Source organism: Oncorhynchus gorbuscha, linkage group LG12 (assembly GCF_021184085.1).
Source record: "Oncorhynchus gorbuscha isolate QuinsamMale2020 ecotype Even-year linkage group LG12, OgorEven_v1.0, whole genome shotgun sequence".
NCBI classification, from domain to species: Eukaryota; Metazoa; Chordata; class Actinopteri; order Salmoniformes; family Salmonidae; genus Oncorhynchus; species Oncorhynchus gorbuscha.
Window position 1 is genome coordinate 46511638 of NC_060184.1, and position 21945 is coordinate 46533582.

General features: G+C 41.1%; 1 protein-coding gene across 1 annotated transcript; it reads right to left on the reverse strand.

Moving 5' to 3' along the window:
• Positions 1-3276: 3276 nt before the first annotated feature.
• On the reverse strand, positions 3277-20410 carry LOC123991071 (ubiquitin thioesterase otulin-like). Its single transcript, XM_046292248.1, has 8 exons — positions 20287-20410; positions 10410-10660; positions 10185-10273; positions 9248-9354; positions 8994-9137; positions 8542-8673; positions 6094-6363; positions 3277-5322 (listed from the first exon to the last, which is right to left on the reverse strand). The coding sequence occupies exons 2-8, from the start codon at positions 10556-10558 to the stop codon at positions 5053-5055; spliced, it is 1161 nt and encodes a 386-aa protein (XP_046148204.1). The 5' UTR covers positions 10559-10660; positions 20287-20410; the 3' UTR covers positions 3277-5052.
• Positions 20411-21945: the final 1535 nt, after the last annotated feature.

Sequence of the window (21945 nt, forward strand, 5' to 3'; positions counted from 1 at the left end):
TAAACACTAGAATGGTAGATGTGCAAGTAGAGATACTGGGGTGCAAAGGAGCAAGATAAATAAATACAGTATGGGGATGAGGTAGGTAGATGGGCTATGTGCAGTGATCTGTGAGCTGCTCTGACAGCTGGTGCTTAAAGCTAGTGAGGGAGATATGAGTCTCCAGCTTCAGTGATTTTTGCAGTTCGTTCCAGTCATTGGCAGCAGAGAACTGGAAGGAAAGGCGACAAAAGGAGGTGTTGGCTTTGGGGGTGACCATTGAAATATACCTGCTTGAGTGCGTGCTGCTATGGTGACCAGTGAGCTAAGATAAGGCTGGGCTTTACCTAGCAAAGACTTGTAGATGACCTGGAGCCAGTGGGTTTGGTGACGAGTATGAAGCGATTTCCCATTATTTATTTTTCCCATTTACTTACAAACTGTATCCCTTTCAGTTGCTACCATGGTTATGCATATTCTTTTCAGATTTCTTCTGTAAGAAATGTTTTAATTAAGCACTAATCCATATAGGACAATTACCAGGAATGTATAGGGTTAATTGGCTCCTTGAGCGTAGACAGTCAGCCGATAAGAGTGGAGATCTGCCATGATGAGGAACGCACACTGTACAGACAAGCCATGCACCAAAGTGTTCATACATTTAACTAACTTCCATCATGTTACTGCTAATGGAGCATGGGAAACAACTGACACAGGAGAACCTGTCCTCAGCAATGAAAGGGAAACAATGTGTTACTTGATCATAATGCCGGGACATTTTTAAGGACCTGTTGAGTTGGGCAAGTGTATTTTATACTGGCGACGGGTATTGCAAAGTGTGTATTGACTAACCGTGAGGGGTCGGGAATGCCTCGGAAGCTTATATGTGACCTTGGGCCCGATTCAATCAGATCCGCTTTAGCCGAAATCCACAAAGCTGATGTTTCGACTTGTCGAGGCTGTCAAATCAATGAGCGCACATTATCCTGAAGCGGACATAGCAGACGGAGTCGCATAGAGCGAAATCCCATGCAGAACACTAGGATGTGAGATGTTGGCTAATCTACACCTCGATTAGGCTGATAGAAATCCTCATTACGTTGAATTTATTTTTTCATGTTTTAATTTGAGGGTAATTATTTCTATATAGGCAACACCAGGGGTATTCCAACACGAACCCTACGACAGCGTTTCCCAAACTCGCTCCTCTGGACCTTAACGGGTGCAGGTTGTATAGTGTTTCGGGCAACAAACAAATTTGGGAAACTGCCTTACGAGTTCTGGAACCAGCTGGTTTTCTTTTCTACCTGACAATTAATTACACCCATTTGAAATCGGTCCCTAATTAGAGGGGAACAATGAAAGAATGCAGGGGAACTGGTTTCGAGGTCAAGAGTTGAGTTTGAGGGGCCTAACAATTCCTCGTTTTGAACTTCTAACTTGAGTGGAAAGGGTGTGGGTTCGTGACCACACGAGCAGCCGCTCACCAATTTGACAGCTCTATTGCAGTTACACCTCTGACATCGTCAAAACACCGGCTATGCGGGAGTCGGGCATTGCTGGTTAACACTTGATCTGATTGAATACCAGCTTTACATTTTCACAGAGTACATTTCTGATACGATAACATGAAAACTGTCTGGTATTAGAATTTGAACTTTCAGCTCTATCAAATGTCACATTTGGAGATCTAGTTAATGAAGCCTATTGAACTTATTGGGAGAAAAATATATATATTTGCCCAAGCTTATTATTAGAACAGAATGCATCAGTGATTCCTATTTCCTGCAACTTTCTGAAGAGGCTAAGGCAATGCCCCTATCTGTGTGTGTGCAGTGCATGTACACTACATGACCAAAAGTATGTGGACAACTGCTTGTTGAAAATCTCATTCCAAAATCATGGGCATTAATATGGAGTTGGTCTCCCCTTTGCTGCTATAACAGCCTTCCCTCTTCTGGGAAGGATTTCCACTAGATGTTGGAACATTGCTGTGGGGACTTCCATTCAACCACGAGCATTAGCAAGGTTGGGCACTGATGTTGGCCGATTAGGCCTGGCTCGCAGTCGGCGTTCCTATTCATCCCAAAGGTGTTACATGAAGTTCAGGTCATGGCTCTGTGCAGGCCAGTCAAGATCTTCCACACCGATCTCAACAAACCATTTCTATATGGCCCTCGCTTTGTGGACTGGGACATTGTGATGCTGACACAGGAAAGGGCCTTCCCAAACTGTTAGCACAATGTTGCAAGCACAGAATCGTCTAGAATGTCATTGTATGCTATAGAGTTAAGATTTCCCTTCACTGGAACAAAGGGGCCTACCCCAAACCATTATTCCTCCCCCACCAAACTTTACAGTTGGCACTATGCATTGGGGCAGGTAGCGTTCTCCTGGCATCCCTCAAACCCAGATCCGTCGATTGGACTGCCAGATGGTGAAGCGTGATTCATCACTCCAGAGTCCAATGGGGGCGAGCGTTACACCACTCCAGCTGACGCTTGGCATTGCACATGGTGATCTTAGGCTTGTGTGCAGCTGCTTGGCCATGGAAACAAATTTCATGAAGCTCCCGACGAACAGTTATGCTGACGTTTCTTCCAGAGGCAGTTTGGAACCCGGTAGTGAGTGTTGCAACCAAGGACAGACAATCGACACATTTCAGCACTCAACAGTCCCGTTCTGTGAGATTGTGGCATACCACTTTGCGGCTGAGCCGTTATTTCTCCTATACTTTTCCACTTCACAATTACAGCACTTACAGTTGACCAGGGCAGAAATTTGACAAACTGAATTGTTGGAAAGGTGGCATCTTATGACGGTGCCACATTGAAAGTTACTGAGCACTTCAGTAAGGTCATTCTACTGCCAATTTATGTCTGTAGAGATTGCATGGCTGTGTGCTTAATATTTATACACCTGTCAGCAATGAATGTGGATGAAATGGCTGAATCCACTAATTTGAAGGGGTGTCCACATGCACTATAGAAACAAAAGTACTTCCGCCACTTTGTTATTATTAGCATTACTAACAGCTACACAATCTTCAGGTAGCTGGAATGACTTGGGCTACATTCAATCAGATCTATTTTAGCCAACATCCACATTGGGGTTGTTTTGATTGTGTCCGAGGTGGAACTTTGTTAGAGATGTCAAATCCTCAAGTGGCTCCTGGCATTCTACTGTAACTAAAGCAGACAATGCCATTGGCTGCACGGAGTCAATCCCATGCAGCCTTGTTTACAAATTAAAATACTGGAATGTGAAATGTAATCTACACCACAGTTTGGATATAAATCATTATTTTATTAATTTCATTTGAGTATAATTATTTCTATACAGCCTACAATTTCTCGTACTGAACTCGTAATGCCAGTGGGGGGGGGGGGGGCAAGTGTGGCTTGTGTCAATGACTACAAGAGCAGCTGCTCAACTATTTGATGCTCCAACTGCAGTTCAACTGACATTGCTGGTTAACTCTTAATTGGATTGAATCTAAATTAACATTTACATTTAAGTCATTTAGCAGACGCTCTTATCCAGAGCGACTTACAAATTGGTGCATTCACCTTATGACATCCAGTGGAACAGTCATGTAGGCCTTAGGTACAAATTAGCCTATGCCTACCTGGCAGAATCATGATTGGCATCAATCCAGCAGACATTTGTTTAGCAAATTCTGACACGTGCGTTATAGAAAAAACTGATAGGTTTATATGCATTTGAATTACAAGGTATTAAACTACTCCAAGCTACAGTTCTTACATTTTTCCCCAGACCTAAATATGTGATCTCCTGGTACAGTTCAGAACATCAAATGTCTTTCTTTAAAAATAAAAAAACTAGCTGCTTTTTTTGGTGGTATTGAAATCAACATTCTGGTATCGTGACTGTTCACATCATTATGCTTGTCCACTTTTAATGCAGACTGGGAATCTGCACTTTCATTTTATTTTGACAAGTATAGCCATTTTCGTCATATTTTAAAGGCATCTTATTTGGCAAATACATAGATCAAAATAATAGACTATTGAAACATTGACACAGTGAATAAAAAAATAAATTGAACAATGTAGAAAAGCATTTACCCAAGTGGTATAATCAGTGTTACCTTGATCTTTCCTTGCTAAATGGTCTCTAGGCAGCAATTGCCAATCTTCACCCCTATTGCACACAAATAACTTAAGGCAACATGGAGGACCAAGCCAGGCTTCCTATCTGGAACCCAACTGAGGCTGGTGGTTTAACAATGAACCTGGAAACAGGTGCCAGTATCTGGATGTTGCAATAACGCACAATGTTTTTCTCCAAGAGCACCTTGGTTAAAGGCAACATGTTACATATCGAAAAAAAGATCACACCTTCAGTCAAGTGAATAATGGCAAAATCAGAGACCAGTCATGCCTTTGACACAGGGACAAATGATCAAACAATCTCCTCTGTATTCTAGTTTAAGCCCATCTTCAAATACGTTATTGCTAGTGCTAACCTTACATTTGCATTTTGAGACAATCGTACCGGTATATCATGTTTTAATTTTTTTTTAATGTCACAGCAAATACTGGTATCAAAATGGTTTCAGTGTCAAACAATGTCAAAGTTAAACCCTTAACATGAAGTAGTAGTCATCTGTTCTATTTTAAATGACGTGCTGTGAGGTTTCAACTTCTGCTTACTGTAGTTTGCTCTGGTCACCTTTTGTAGGATGGTTAAGTGTCCATCTCTCATGCAAGTGGACATCTGACAGATACCATTTACACCTGATATTAAAATGCATCGTGATGGTATTGTGTGATCTGATATTTATTAATCAGTTCTGGGACGGAATTCAAGACAAGCAAGCCACATTGGGGCGGCATTTAGCCTAATGGTTAGAGTGTTGGGCCAGTAACCGAAAGGTTGCTAGATCGAATCCCTGTGCTGACAAGGTAAAAACCTGTCGTTCTGCCCTAGTCATACTCCAAAAGCCATTTTTAACTAAGTGTAAACGGTCAATAAGCATGAGTCTTCTTCCAGTCAACCTGAGGAGCCTTCTGACATTATGGCCCTGTGTGCATGCCATGAGCTTTTTCTTCAGTGGCAATCAGCCTGGGACTTAGAGTCCAAACAGTCTGGAGGGACGTCCTCTGGGATAGCAGTGACGTTTTCTGGGACTTGGAGTCCATTGTGCTGCCCCACTGGGACGTTGTAGTGGCGGTCATCCTCTGTGACCAGACACACACAGGGCCAGTCTTCCTTATGGTCATCAGGATAATAGGTGACAAACTCCTCGGTGTCTGTCATATACAGCCTGTAGACCTGGATGGTGCACTGCAAGGCATATCCCAGCAGAAACATCTCCACCTGAAGGAACCAATGACATACGGAGTTGATGCTTTAAAACATAATTATTACACACTGTATTTAAAAACAGGGAATTAAGATTTAATGAGAGTGTTTACATTGTCCAGTATCCACTTTGAAAATTAGCTTTAATCAGTAGAAACCTCCCAAAAAAAGTACTGTTGTGTAATACATTCTTCCAAGACACTGCACTCTCATTGATGATAATAACCTTCAAACCAAAATTAAAAATGTTTTGCTCTGGCTTAAGACCTTCCCAAGAAGGTCACTGAACAATTCAGACAGACCCGGAGGCTTAGACTGGACAGCTGTTAAGTGGCAACAGAACAGATGGTGCGGTGCAACTGTATGCATGTTAGGCTTTCAGGGTTTGGTTTGTGGGAAAGCTGCACTCCCATTCTACTGTATCCTCCTGTTTGTGATTTACCGCCATTTAATTGAACAGGGAACCACGAATGTGTATTCTATAGTCATACGGTCACAACTCTGGCGGCAGGGTAGCCTCGTGGTTAGAGCGTTGGACTAGTAACCGGAAGGTTGCAAGTTCAAACCCCCGAGCTGACAAGGTACAAATCTGTCGTTCTGCCCCTGAACAGGCAGTTAACCCACTGTTCCTAGGCTGTCATTGAAAATAAGAATTTGTTCTTAACTGACTTGCCTGGTTAAATAAAGGTAAAATAAAATAAAAATATAGTTTCCCCTAGGTAAAAGATTTAGGAAAATTCTAAATTGACTCAAAAATCAGCATCTAGGGAAAACTTCAGTACTCACCTGCTCTAGACCCCCGCTGAAACCCACTCGACTCAGGTGGTTGGAGAGGAATGTGCGTGGGCAGTCGGAAGAGTCGCGTGCATAGAGCAGCCAGCAAAAGACGGGCACGTCCCCTCCCTCTTGCATGGTGGTATGGAACTCCGACGCCCGGACCAGCATGAGTAGCTTCAGGGCCTCCAGCAGCCCCAGTTCCTCCTCCCCTCCCTGGAACACACGCTCACACAACCGCTGTCTCTCCTCCATGCTGGAGCAGCCCACCACCGCCTGCCACTGGGCACAACACACAGACATGCCACACACTGTCAACATTACCATGGCTGGAAATAATACACAGCATGTATATTGAATTATTGCCCTTTTCTTGACTGCAATTCACACACGCACTTACTGTCATCATTAGTGTAAACCATATTGAATATTCAACTTTTGCTCTTTTCGTAACTGCAATTCATGACTTTCACGGTCAGTTTTCACCATAATACAAAAGGTGACAGTGTGCATCATTTTCCCCTAAGTTGGCGATGCTAGGGTGCAGCTACCAACCATTTAACGACAGGAGTCTGAAGTGTAGAGTGTAATGAACAGAATTTTTCAAGAGCTGGAAGAGGCTGTTAGATGCCAGCCTCTAACTTTTGGCAGAGGTCTCAAGTCTACGTCACACATATGTATTCAACTGTTTCCTGAAGATTGAGGGTCCATCTATCCTGTCTCCAATCAGATGGGTTCAATAAGACACAGCAATCCACAAGGAAGGGTACAGTTGTTGCAGTATACCACAAACTATCCTGAAACTGCCATTAAAACACTCTTCTATATGGCCATAATTACAACCATAAGGATTGGGAATCAGCAACTTCTCCATTGACAGTCTAAGAAGGACATCGGTGTTTGATTGTTTAAACTAGAGAGCGCAGTACATACAGTTGATAGTCGGAAGTTTACATACACCTTAGCCAAATACATTTAAACTCAGTTTCACAATTCTTGACATTTAATCTGAGTAAAAATTCCCCGTCTTAAGTTATTTAGGATCTTCACTTTATTTTAAGAATGTGAAATTTCAGAATAATAGTAGAGAGAACGATTTACTTCAGCTTTTATTTCTTTCATTACATTCCCAGTGCGTCAGAAGTTAACATATACTCAATTTGTATTTGGCAGCATTGCCTTTAAATTGTTAACTTGGGTCAAACGTTTCAGGTATCCTTCCACAAGCCTCCCACAATATGTTGGGTGAATTTTGGCCCATTCTTCCTGACAGAGCTGGTGTTACCGAGTCAGGTTTGTATGCCTCCTTGCTCACACACACTTTTTCAGTTCTGCCCACAAATGTTCTATAGGATTGAGGTCAGGGCTTTGATGGCCACTCCAATACCTTGACTTTGTTGTCCTTTGGAAGTACGCATTTGCGACCAAGCTTTAACTTCCTGACTGATGTCTTGCGATATTGCTTCAATATATCCACATCATTTTCCTTCCTAATGAAGCCATCTATTTTGTGAAGTGCACCAGTCACTCCTCCAGCAAAGCACCCCCACAACATGTTGCTTCACGGTTGGGATGGTGTTCTTCAGCTTGCAAGCCTCCCCCTTTTCCCTCCGAACATAACGATTGTCATTACGACCAAACAGTTATATTTTTGTTTTATCAGACCAGAGGGCATTTTTCCAAAAAGTAAAATCTTTGTCCCCATGTGCAGTTGCAAACAGTCTGGCTTTTTTTATAGAAGTTTTGGTGCAGTGGCTTCTTCGTTGCTGAGTGGCCTTTCAGGTTATGTCATAAAGGACTCGTTTTACTGTAGATATACTTTTGTGCCTGATCATCGATCATCTCTAGGAGACAGAACGTGTCTCCTCCCTGAGCGGTATGAAGGCTGCATGGTCCCATGGTCTTTATACTTGCGTAATATTGTTTGTACAGATGAACATGGTACCTTCAGGAGTTTGGAAATTCCTCCCAAGAATTAACCAGACTTGTGGAGGTCTACAAATTTTTTTTCTGAGGTTTTGGCAGATTTCTTGATTTTCCCATGATGTCAAGCAAAGAGGTACTGAGTTTGAAGGTAGGCCTTGAAACACATCCACAGGTACACCTCTAATTGACTCAAATTATGTAAATTAGCCTATCAGGAACTTCTGAAGCTATGACCTCATTTTCTTACATTTTCTAAGATGTTTAAAGGCACAGTCAACTTAGTGTGTGTAAACTTTGGCCCACTGGAATTGTGATACAGTGAATTATAAGTGAAATAATCTGTCTGTAAACAATTGTTGGAAAAATTACTTGTGTAATACATGAAGTAGATGTCCAAACCGACGGACAAAACTATAGTTTGTTAACAAGACATTTGTGGAGTGGTTGAAAAACAAGTTTTATTTTCTTCAACCTAAGTGTATGTAAACTTCCGACTTCAACTGTATGGCTATGGAAGGAAGACATGGGTGGTACCCTGTTCTGGAGGAGTTCCATATAGCGTTTGAGCTGTTGGACGGCGTCTTCACTCCCATCCCCCTGTCTGCACTCCGAGGGGAACATCCACTGGCCAATCAGCCCCTCACGTGCCTCCAGCTCCTCCGCCCACTGTGGAGAAGCAACAGGGTCCTATTCATTATGCACCAAATGGAAGAAAACAGACAAACAGGGAGGGAAAAACCTGAACTTTTCTACCCCAAAAATGTGCTAATTTTAGTTCTGTTGCAAAATGTTTTGCTACAGTGTGTACTAATGAATACAACCCAAGATGAATACAATAAAACTAACGGCAAGCCACACTGACCATCAGATGATGTCCACTCAACTGTATACTTGGACTTCCACTGAATGTATAGACAGTATGAGGGCTAGTGACTTATATAAAAGTGTCCAGTGTTGTCAGCATTAGTTACGCAAGCATGGTGTACCGTGGAGATATGTTCGACCTGCAGCCAGACAGGGGGCTGGGTGCTGGTGGAGAGCACCTGGAAAAGAGTGGCTCGGAGGGCACAGTAGTTATCGCCTCTCACCCGTCTCAGGCTCTCAAACCTCTGAGACAGCTTAGTGTAACCCTGGGACCAGATAGGAAGAGGGATCTAGGTGAATCGTGAACGATTTATAAGAATGTCTGAAATATTTATTTGAAAATATAAAGATCATAATAACTGGCTAATCAACTGACCTTTCTAATAAGGGTACTTTTGGTAGTGTTTCCCTTCCACTCACTCTCACTGTAGGACAGAATATCCAGCATCGGCTCCAGACTGCATCGGTCCTCAGCCTTCGGAACTGAGATATGGAGAAGAAAGTGAGAAGTTGCAAACTAGAATTGTTTCAAAAATATTTCGGGGTATACCATTTAAAGGGCCAATCCACAGTTGAAACAATAAGAGGGCACAACGCCTATTTTGTTTTGGTAAAAAAGCTGACGGCTGGGCCTGGAGAAATGTACGAAAAAGAAATAGGAGCTGAGATGCAATAATTGTTCAACCGACATTTAGACAGCCAAGCTGTCTTCATCGGGGTATAATGACTGCGGGTTACTAGTTTATATAGTTTGGAAGGACACACAGGTATCTGTAATAATGGCAGCTGTGGCATATATATAAATAAATAAAACATGAATAGCATACAATCATAGATACAATTAGGCTACATAGGCCTACAAACATGATATACAATGGATAACACAATCACAAGAATGGCTTCAGATCAAACTCTACGTTGAGACCGAAGGGAGCGAGTGCTTTAAATTAAAGATCCAGGAGGCCACCCGTTTTAAACAAATTGTCAAGGTTACCTGGAGAAATGTAACCACAATCAAATTCAGACAGCACTACAGATGCAAGGACTGATCATCAATGATATCATTTTAACTATGTTGAGGATATACCATTTTTATTTTTTTACATTTACAATGTTTACTAACATTGAAATAAAACAAGTTTATATTTCCTGGGTTCTGACGGGGTGTGATCGTACCATTATTCAAAATGTATGGGATCATATCATCCATTTATATGTAAAACAATTGATCTGACAAATGCAGATTCTCCCTTTAAGGAGACACTTCCGGAAAACAATTCTGGGAAAAATGTAATGATCTGAAAGTGACTGACGTGTGCTTTCAAACAGTGCCCCCGGTCCTGCATGTTTGACTGGCCCTTGGGGGAGATCTTCAGCTCCTCGATACAGGTCTTCCTCCTCACTAAGTGGAAGATAATGTAATTACTATCATTAACTAACAATTAAATAAGAGAGACCCATTTTGGCTCTATTGTGTGACATTGACACAGATCTGAGGTCAGTTGTGAGGTACAATACAAAGCAGGACTTTGACAAACCTAACTCCCAGATCCTCCACAGGTGGACGATATTCCTCCCTCACGTCAGCTAAGGTGCTAGGCCCCTGGTGGGCCTCTTCTTTTGGGTCCTCCTCCCCTCCCATGGCCTCTGTTACAGCAGCATTCTTCTTTCTCCTTTTCCTTTTCATCCTTCTGTTCCTGGCAGTTCTTCCTCTAAGAGGTCTTCCAAAGATGGGACTTCAGTCAATACACATTGGATATCTCCTTTATCGTCCTCATACGAGTTCTGACTGGAGAGAAAAGAGTGGATAAAGCCATTGTATGAAGTGCACGTTTTTGCACCTCAGGTTATACAGGCAGGGATCCCATCGTAAACTTCATTATAAGATATTTTTCATGGAAATAACCTCTTCTGTCATGGTCTTATGTTGTTACACCACATTCCTCTTGTACAGTCTGGCCTCAGGCAAGCCATAATGTAAGTAGTCTTCTAATGTTCAACTCCAGAAGACACACGATTCCTCAAGAGGTAGATTAAAGTATGTTCACAGGAACAAACATTATGGAACATAAGATCAAATTACAATCATGATAATGGTGAGAAGCCAAAGACAGAGATTTTAAAAGGCTTTTCCTGGAGAATGTGAGATTGCAAACATGCTCTATGCTGCATTGCTATACCTTAAGAGTCCACTGACAGAATAAATCATTCCTTTCGCTCAAACTCAGTTCACTATTAAAATAGTCACGGCATTGATCGCCATGATTACATATTTATACACGGTCATATAGGAAAACTCAGTTGGAAGACTATATATTTTTTGCTTCACTTTTAAGAAAGGTAGGACAGTGTCCTTTTCACATTACATCTCATCTCTAAATTGAAATTAGTGATTTTTTTCAACACCTCAGATATTACTCTTACGGTCTTTGGATGCCCCCTAATGGTGGCAAATGAGACAACAAAAACAGCTTTGTAGTAAACTGTACTTGTTAGTAATTGACAAAGACTATTATATTAACAAGATACTCAATGGACCGCTCTAACAATGGAAATACATGTCCTCTGTGATGTAAGGCGGTGAGATCAGGTGGGACCATTCTAGCCAATGTGAAGGCAGATGCGCGTTTGAACAACAGGCCATAGGGATAGAGGGCTCATCTTTGCATCTGTACCATTATAGCGCCTGACAGCATGGGCAGCGCCATTGAGGCAATCTGCATTTTAAAGTAGTCAATTTTCCTTCATTGGCCGATTGCTCCTAACTCAGGCATCCCCACCCGGTTGACTACTTTAAAATGGTGGAAGCAGTCAATGGCAATGTCCATGTTAAAACAGGTTATACCCATGACTAGTCCTCTCTTTGACAACATGCACAACTCCGATATAAATTAGATGTTTTCAAGGTTGCCAAAATGCCACGTGCGTCCACTTTATAAATCAGTGCATTTGTAACAACCTAAACATTACCAAATTTATTTTCGATCGAATAAGCCTCACAGTAGCAATTACATTTTCTGTTGACCAAATTTGACACTCATTGACGTCATACATAAATTCCTCACTCTTGCGTCGCCTCTTCCTTTCCGGTACTGAGCTGTATGGCAGAGACACAGTAGGCGCCTCTCTCCCCACGAATGCGCACCGACTCCCGCCAATTCGCTCAGTCATTTATTCAATAACCACGTTTCGATCTACCAGTTTATGCGAGTAAAGTCATACCGTATATAAAAAAATACAATTTACAAAAGCTGTGATGGAAACGGGACGTTTCAGTACAATTGTATAAATGCAGACAGAATTTGTTCGATATGGTGGGCTCTCAGTGTTGGTTAAATTCATTATGTGAGAAATGGCAGTGGAGACGCCTTTTGGAGCAAATATTGATCATATCGAATTAAAAGTGGACATCGATTGTCCCCCCACTACCACTCGGGAAACCATGCAGTTTATTAGGCTACAGATGAAAAAGTGATTCACTTCACAGGGTGGCGAAAGTGCAGTGATGAGTTGTATGTTCCTTTCCAATAACTATCGAGGGTTTTATTCTGGTGACATAATCGATGCTTGACTGCCATTTGACAAATATTCTCCTTTACCCATAATCTCATAATGTTGACTAGCCTACCCGCATTGTATCTCCGAATTGTTGTCTATAGTGTACATGCCAAGACCACAGTAGGCACATTTGCTTTTTAACGCAACAGTTTGTGTGACAAAACCATCACGCACTGATTTTTATTCTCAACAAACACCACTGATTGGAAAACGTGAACATTTTCTTTATGCAGATTTTATAATATTCACATCATCTGTCACCAATTGGATGGAGACCAGCTAGTGTCAATTGTGAGCCCTTTGACAATGTTTATACATTCCCAGTTAAATATATAGGCCTACTCAGTATTAAAGTTACCGTTAATACACGCATTTCCCCAGTCATTTTAGAATGTTAGTGTTACGGCAGGTAGCCTATTTTAGAATGCACTGGGTGAGGAAGCAGGTGATACAAGGTGTAGGTGTGTCCCGGTAAGAGGACACGGATAGGAGAGAGACTTGAGGATCTGGTTTAGCTCCCATTTGTTCTCCCCAAAACAATTCCATGTGTGTGCCTTTAAAAAAAAAGAAATCTGAAAAAACATTTGCATCAGCAAACTTCATATTGTATATCATAGGCATAATACCAATATTCCTTGTCATTCATATATCAATCTCAGAGCCAGTAGCCAAACTACAATTATAATCAAACCCATTATTTCCATTACATAATTCTTTACCCATAATTCCCAAATGCATTTAAAAAAAATAGATTAATCATAAATGTAAAATTCGATCATTTCGATACATAGCCAACATTACTATCCATACATTCTAACGCAAATCACAACAGTGTGTCTTTAAATGCACACTGAATGACACCAATTAAAAGTCAAATGTAATGTGAGTTTTAAGAGCATGGATAATCTGTAACTGTCTTTTAGTTCAAAGGTACTCAGGTACTTAACGGTGTATTTACATACACTAGCGTTGCTCTCGATTGTACTGGGTTGAACAAAAACAGTCCGATTGGCACACGTGTTTTTCTGATGCAGATTAGGAACACGGGATTTCAGTCTTGGACGCGTGTTTCCTGACCGATTCTGCGTTTGGTTAATGAAGTTTGTCCCCCATGAGACACTTTGACTTCTTCAAAATCACAGGAATTCGTAGTTTATGCTGAGGATATTTTAGATCTAACTAAGGTGTGTGGTGGAGTATTTATCAAGTTTAAAAAAATGCACAACGTGTTGTCTTATTTAAACAAAGTCGGAGCTGCTGGGCAGGTCTGTCTCGCTGTCTATGCTATTGGAATCAGCGCAGTTGTTCACCCCACGTAAGTGGGCATATGGACATCTTCAAATCAAAACCCAACCTTCATTTATCTGTGGTGACGCACGGATATTCCAAACTACATTTTAGGCGAGACTGACTTCACCAAAATGATCCTATTTACACTTTGTAGTCTGTTTAAAAATGCTGCTTTTGTAAAAACCAAACACAATCGAAAGCAATGCTAGTTTATGTAAATACACCCGCGTTGATAAAAGCAGCCAGGTAACGGGTTGGAGGTGCGCTCAGAGGTGCCCACAATTAAAGGGACAGTTCCCTAAAAAGTATAAGAAAATGAGAGCCTTTCCTACAGTTTGTTTACAGTAATTTTTGTTTGTATATTAATGTAATATATAATAATTTCATTTAATATATTACATACATGTTCTCTTCTCATTCTCATAGTGGAAACGTACATTGTTTGGAGAGCTCAAACTGTAACACTTGTGATAAAGCTTTGGTTTATTCAATTATTTTTTTAACAGTTCTGTCCATTTCTTCATGTTCTTAGTTTGAAAAATGTTAAATTGTAAAATGACTAATACATACATTAACAGAAATGTAGGTAACCAAATTACTGGGATTAACAGTACATTTACAGTTTAATCGGAAAGTATCTCAGGCCCCTCAACTTTTTTACAGCGTTATTCTAAGATGGATGAAATTGTTATTTTCCATCAATCTACACGCAATACCCCATAAATGACAAAGCAAAAACAAGTTTCGAAATGTTTGCAAATGTATTAAAAAAAGGAAGAAATAACTCATTTACATAAGTATTCAGACCCTTTACTCAGTACTTTGTTGGAGCCCCTTCGGCAGCGATTACAGCTTGGGTATGATCGGGTTAGTGTTCCCTCACGGCCATATCTCCATGTCACGGCGTTGTTTACGGAAAACAAGAGGCCATCACCTGTGCTAATTAGTTATCAGCATGTTCCGAGCACCTGTATGGAAGAATAACTCGGGAATTGTAGTTTCGTCAGCTGGAGGCACCCATAGCTGTATAAATCTGTGCAAAACTGCAACAGTAAGTATCTTTTCTTTGAAGGATTGTTTCTCGCTGATCAAAGAAAGTGCCATATGTTTCAAAAGCCATAACAAGCAATGATTCGGCGGGATTGTAGCTCACATAAGGCAGTCGTGGACAAGCCAATGGCTGAGAACTGTAGGGAGAAGGAAGAATCCAGCATAGTTTGAGGGCCAGGTTAGCCCAATATTGGACTAAAGAAGGGTAACGTTACTCCTTAGTCCAATGACCTTACATGTTCTGTTTAATAAAGGGCGAATTGGCTTTGGAAGCCAAAGTAGCCAAATACTCTATAAACATGAATCGGTTTTCAATTGCGGTACAATTCTACCAGGGCCAGGCCGCTCATTAGGGCGTCATTTTCTGAGTTAAACTGACCAAGATGTACCTCCAACAACACATAAAACGACACATAATTCTTCCCAAAAACAATGACAATTTCTCCCCACCAGTGGTATTTTGCCTTTTTAGGTGGGCGCTGATACCGCCCTGGGATAAGCAGTGCTCACTTTATGCAAGGACACCAAATATTTATCTTGTCAATTCCCAGCGTGGCTCACCATGGTGCTGTTGGAGATCATCTCTGCAGCGCTCCACCAATATTCCGCCAAAAAACAAATCTAACAAATCATGTAGCAGATATCATATGGTAGAAAGAGTATGTGCCCTTTTCTGTAGCCTACAGGCTGGAGATAAAATGGATGACAATGTAATGAGAAGTAAACGGTTTCTACGGTCAAATAGCCTAACCTAAATGTTGCCCAAACACAAAAATGTGGTGATATGTTAACAAACAACATCCTAAAATCAGGACAGGTCAAAGTAAAATGGACAAATCAGGCTACTCACAACTGATGTCCAGGACTTTCATCCCGCTAAATTGTCATAAGTGGTTTCATGCTTGTATCTGTCCATTTTTTTACAAGCTGATCATAGCTAAAAGTATACCTTTGCATTTCCTGCTTTGGCAAAAAAATAGGCAACGGATAACTCTTGATAAAGTTGGGTAGCTGATTCAGAGAATTTAGCAGGTGGAATCAACAAAGATCAGTGGGAAAAAGGTGTCGGACTAACATTACTTCCTGCACACGGTTGCCCGGAGTGACTTGACAATGGGCCAAACAAGCTGTAGCTAGCTACAAACCAAACGGAAAAGACATGCTACCGTGAAGCGTTCATCCATATCCATACATATGAGTAAGTCTGGCAACATTCATATATTATGTTTCTAATTTAGTCAGAAAGTCATCTTCATTGCAAGATAAAGCATACTGTTAGCTACATTTACATTACATTTAAGTCATTTAGCAGACGCTCTTATCCAGAGCGACTTACAAATTGGTGCATTCACCTTATGACATCCAGTGGAACAACCACTTTACAATAGTGCATCTAAATATTTTAAGGGGGGGGGTGAGAAGGATTACTTTATCCTATCCTAGGTATTCCTTAAAGAGGTGGGGTTTGAGGTGTCTCCGGAAGGTGGTGATTGATTCCGCTGTCCTGGCGTCGTGAGGGAGTTTGTTCCACCATTGGGGAGCCAGAGCAGCGAACAGTTTTGACTGGGCTGAGCGGGAACTGTACTTCCTCAGTGGTAGGGAGGCGAGCAGGCCAGAGGTGGATGAACGCAGTGCCCTTATTTGGGTGTAGGGCCTGATCAGAGCCTGGAGGTACTGAGGTGCCGTTCCCCTCACAGCTCCGTAGGCAAGCACAATGGTCTTGTAGCGGATGCGAGCTTCAACTGGAAGCTAGTGGAGAGAGCTGAGGAGCGGGGTGACGTGAGAAAACTTGGGAAGGTTGAACACTAGACGGGCTGCGGCGTTCTGGATTAGTTGTAGGGGTTTAATAGCACAGGCAGGGAGCCCAGCCAACAGCGAGTTGCAGTAATCCAGACGGGAGATGACAAGTGCCTGGATTAGGACCTGCGCCGCTTCCTGTGTGAGGCAGGGTCGTACTCTGCGGATGTTGTAGAGCATGAACCTACAGGAACGGGCCACCGCCTTGATGTTAGTTGAGAACGACAGGGTGTTGTCCAGGATCACGCCAAGGTTCTTAGCGCTCTGGGAGGAGGACACAATGGAGTTGTCAACCGTGATGGCGAGATCATGGAACGGGCAGTCCTTCCCCGGGAGGAAGAGCAGCTCCGTCTTATCCGTCTTATAGATAGCGAACGTTAGCTTGCCAGCTAACATTACGTGTATGATCTGTGTAGTAATATTATTAATATCTCAGAAAGCCATCTGCATTGCTAACAACGAACCTAGTTGGTTAGCTTTAGCTAACAACGAACCTAGTTGGTTAGCTTTAGCTAACAACGAACCTAGTTGGTTAGCTTTAGCTAACAACGAACCTAGTTGGTTAGCTTTAGCTAACAACGAACCTAGTTGGTTAGCTTTAGCTAACGTTACATGTAGATTCATACTCCAGCATTTCATGGATGGTGGCTAGCTACTTACTGTATGCCAATTATTTTGTACTGTAGCTATGGGTGGGATTATGGTTAATTGTTTAGCTAGCTAGCTACCTGTCTAGACAAAAGACTCCACTTCACAAGAGAAGGATTACATGACCCAGAAAGTTAGCCAGGTGTGTCTGGGGTTTATTATTAATCCAAGATGGCGTAGCAGTCAGACGTCTTTGTCCTGTCGTGTCCCTTGTATATATCGTTTTACATATTTTTCTACCGATCTACCATTCCAGTGTTTTAATTGCTATATTGTAATTACTTTGCCATCATGGCCTGTTTATTTCCTTAACTTACCTAATTTGCACTCACTGTATATATACTTTTTTCTACTGTATTATTGACTATGTTTTGTTTATTCCATGTGTAACTCTGTTGTTGTATGTGTCAAATTGCTACGCTTTATCTTTGCCAGGTCGCAGTTGCAAAAGAGAACTTGTTCTCAACTAGCCTAAGTGTTAGGGGGCGCCATTTTAATTTTTGGATGAAAAACATTTGCGTTTTAAACAAGATATTTTGTCACGAAAAGATGCGATTATGCATATAATTGACAGCTTTGGATAGAAAACACTGACGTTTCCAAAACTGCAAAGATATTGTCTGAGTGCAACAGAACTGATGTTACAGGCGAAACCCAGATAAAAATCCAACCAGGAAGTGCCGCATTTTTTAAAAACCGCCTCATGCCAATGACTCCTTACATGGCTGTGAATAAGCTACGAATGAGCTTGCGGTTTCCACGTATTCCCCAAGGTGTTTACAGCATTGTGACGTCTTTTACGCATTTCCATTGAAGAATAGCCGTAAAGGACCATATTTAGCAAGTGGTCTGAGGTAGCCATTTTTCCAATCGCTTCTTATGAGAAACCAATTGCCTCTATGGATATATTATAGAATATATATGTTAAAAACACCTTGAGGATTGATCCTAAACAACGTTTGCCATGTTTCTGTCGATATTATGGAGCTAATTTTGAAAAAAGTTTGGCGTTGTAGTGGTAGCATTTTCCGGTCGATTTCTCAGCCAAGCATGATGAACAAACGGGAGCTATTTCGCCTAAAAAATAATATTTTGGGAAAAAAGGAACATTTGCTATCTAACTGGGAGTCTCCTGAGTGAAAACATCTGAAGTTCTTCAAAGGTAAATTATTTAATTTGGTTGCTTTTTTTATTGTCGTGAAAATGTTGCCTGCTGCCAGCAGAGCCTAGCATAGCATTATGCCATGATAAACTTACAAATGCTTGTCTAGCGTTGGCTGTAACGCATATTTTGAAAATCTGAGATGACAGTGTGATTAACAAAAGGCTAAGCTTGTGTTTGAATATATTTCATTTGCGATTTTCATGAATAGGAAAAGTTTAGGGGTATTTATGTCCGCTGCGTTATGCTAATTCGTTTGAGGCTATGATTTACGCTCCCGGATCCGGGATTGCTAGTCGCAAGAAGTTAAATAAAGGTGAAATAAAAATAAATTAAAAACATTACAGCCATCTTTTGTATTTCATGAACATGTGTACATGTCTAGACAATAGTGACCCATCCACTAAGCTAGATATGGCTGGGATGGTGGTTATAGCAATTCTTTCACATGACCGATCAATTTAGACAAGTGTCTATGTAAGCATTATCTAATAATTCTACAATATTTTTACCGGGACACTTTCAATGTCAGATCATCTAGGCCAAGGACTAGATAGTATATTTTTACATGGAGTTCTCCCTTATTGTAGGCTACTACTTTCACCACTTTTAGTCTTTGGTTGTTTAACTTAAAGAGATGGGTGGGGCTAAGGCTTAAGAGGGTGTGAATTATGCTGAATAGGTGTAGGCAAACAAGAGCTCTCCAGTAGCTTTACCAAAATATTCCAAAGTTACAAGTTTATCAACTTTCAAAGCAGAATTATTTTCCCATCTGCAGTTTATGATATACCATTTTGTAGCTGAGTCCAATGTAAAAAATAAAAGTAAAAAAATACAACATTTTGAAACACCAATACAAATTTTGCTAAATAAAATCGAATCGAGGCGTTGGGTCAAATGGTAGGCCTACCAGAGATTGGCATACCTAAAATTCAATTTCAGGCGACACTGTAGGCTATACCTCAGTAAGCACATACCGACGCTGGCAACTTTTAGACGTTTTGTTGTTGTTCTGTCTGTGAGCCTTTTTTGGTGCAATCCGGACCGGCCTTGATTTCCACGGACGAACGCAAATGAGCTTCCCTGAGACAGTTTTTAACAGTTTGTGCAGAAATTAATTGATGTTGTCCAAACCCACAGTTTCATCAGCTGTCCAGGTGGCTGGTCTCAGAGATCCCCCAGGGGAAGAAGACAGATGTAGAGGTCCTGGGCTGGTGTGGTCACCAGTCCAAGTCATATGACAAAATAATGTCACAAGTACAACACACACACACGGACTGTACACTCAGCACAGTTGTAGCCGACAGCATTTTCAGTGGACACAAGTTTGTGACGTCTGTCTTGTTTACACCATTAGCACAGGTAATCAGTCCACTGTCTACCGTCTGTTTTCCGGAAACAAGCGCTATAACATAGACTTACGGTCGTGTGGGAACACTAACCGTATAAAAGAGGTATCAATTTCACTTTTTGTTAATGATTTCTCGCGGATATAAAGTCCTTATGACTCCAAACCCGTACCGCAAGCGATGCGTGTTAATGTTAAGATCGACCGTTGGAGGCTCTCGTTAACAAAACACAGCCCTACAGAAGACTGCTTCGTCCAATGACGTGTAAATTGAACTGAGAGTCTTGATCAAGTGCTAGGTTAGCCTGTTCCTTTCCTTGTAACAAGTTAGCAGTTAAACTAGCATGCTAATGTAACAGTTTGTTACAAAAGCACCATGCCCTTCAAGACAAAACAGTTGCAGGCGCAACAGTTCAGAGTTCTAAATCTCTGACAGTTCAGGTTTCAGATTGTACTCCTAGCAGTCAAGACACAGTTGCCGCATATATATATATATATATATATATATATATATATATATATATATCCATGCTTGACGTACACTCGAGACATGTCTACTTACGTTTAACGCTTCCAAAACATATTTTACATAGGTGTCCCACTTGCAAAATTGCTATATTAGCCACCAGTTGATAAACGCTGTGCGCACGTGTCTGATCAACGTTTCCTCAGCGACACAAAATAAAGTACTTCCGGTTCATGTAATTGAGGAAATTGTCAAAATAAAAGTCCCCCGCGTAACAGTAGAAAAGTGTCAATAACCTGTATTTATTCATGATGTAATAAAAATAATTGACTAAACATTAACAGTGATCCATTGTTGTTCATATTTAAGTTACATTTGCATTACATTTGGGGTTTTAAAACATGTTGCCTGTTTTGCATTTTATTTTGACATTAATACGTGTCACATATCAGTTTGCAAACATTGTAAAAAAAAAATATATATATATGTATATAATTGACTTAATAAAGCCGCGTACAAACATTGTCTCTTTTTTGTTTTCTTGAGTAAGGCAGCTCCAAAATGCAGGTGTTTCAGCCTAGCTCAGTGCCTTCTGTGGTTGGGCAAGCCAGCAGAAAATACGGAGCCTCATGATTGGCTCACTGTGCTGTCAGTCATGGGGACACTACATCACCGTCAAGTCTAAGGGTAGAGCTCAAAAATTCAAGCCCCTTGGATGCTGCCATAGAGTTACATTAGATGTCCCCATCCAAGAAAGCTCCAGGTCATTGGCAACAGATAAAATGACACCAAATCACGTTATATCTACAGTAGTTTTGATTGGACTGATCATGTCAACATCATACTTTCAAAATCTTAGCTTAGCAGTCATCATCATGAATCAAGTCAACAATCTATTTGCAAATCTGTTTTAATCCTTGTCATATGGAGAGAAATAATGATGAGAAACTATGGATCAAACGTATCTGTGCTCATTGGCCATTGGACAAGATTAAGGGTCTCTTTTCCTAGTTTAAAATGATAAACATTCAACATTGGCCATGCTGTCAATGAAGCATGATTTGTGCCGCACTAAAAACAATTGTAAACTCTGAACTGCAAAATCTGACTTTAGTGAGTTCAAGACAACTGGGAACTCGGGGAAAAACGAGCTCCAACTGGGAAAATACGTTTTGCACTTTCATCCAACTCAGAATTGTAAATCCATAACTCAAGCCTCTTTCTAGAGCTACAACCTGAAGATCACTGAGGTCATCATGATTCAATTTTTTCTTTTTGAGTTCCCAGTTGTCTTGAAAGCACCATAAATCCAGAGAATGGCATACTTTGATGACAAAATGGATGATAGAATTTGCTCAAGAAGGACCACTGCGCTACCTTTCTATTCAAGTGAGCACACTCCAACAAGGTCCAAAAATGTCTTATATGCTATTGCATAAATGATGTAATATGCCAGGGAGATATGTATACTGTAGCTAAGAAAGTAATACTAAGTGTAGTAAGCTGTTAGTAGCCCATGTGCTTCACTCTTGTAATTTGGTCTATTTTCCCCTACTGTTCTGACTTATATAGCTCCTTTATTTATCCTACGGTTCTGACTTGGCGTACAGGGAGAGCACTGTAAGAACGGCCCATGTTCTGAATTCTGTCACTACATTTCAAAAGTGCTGAACAAATAGTTATAGTGACTACGTCCGTCCTAGCTCGCTCATTGTTGTTTTAATCAAAATTCCTGATTGCCTCATCCGCTTGTCG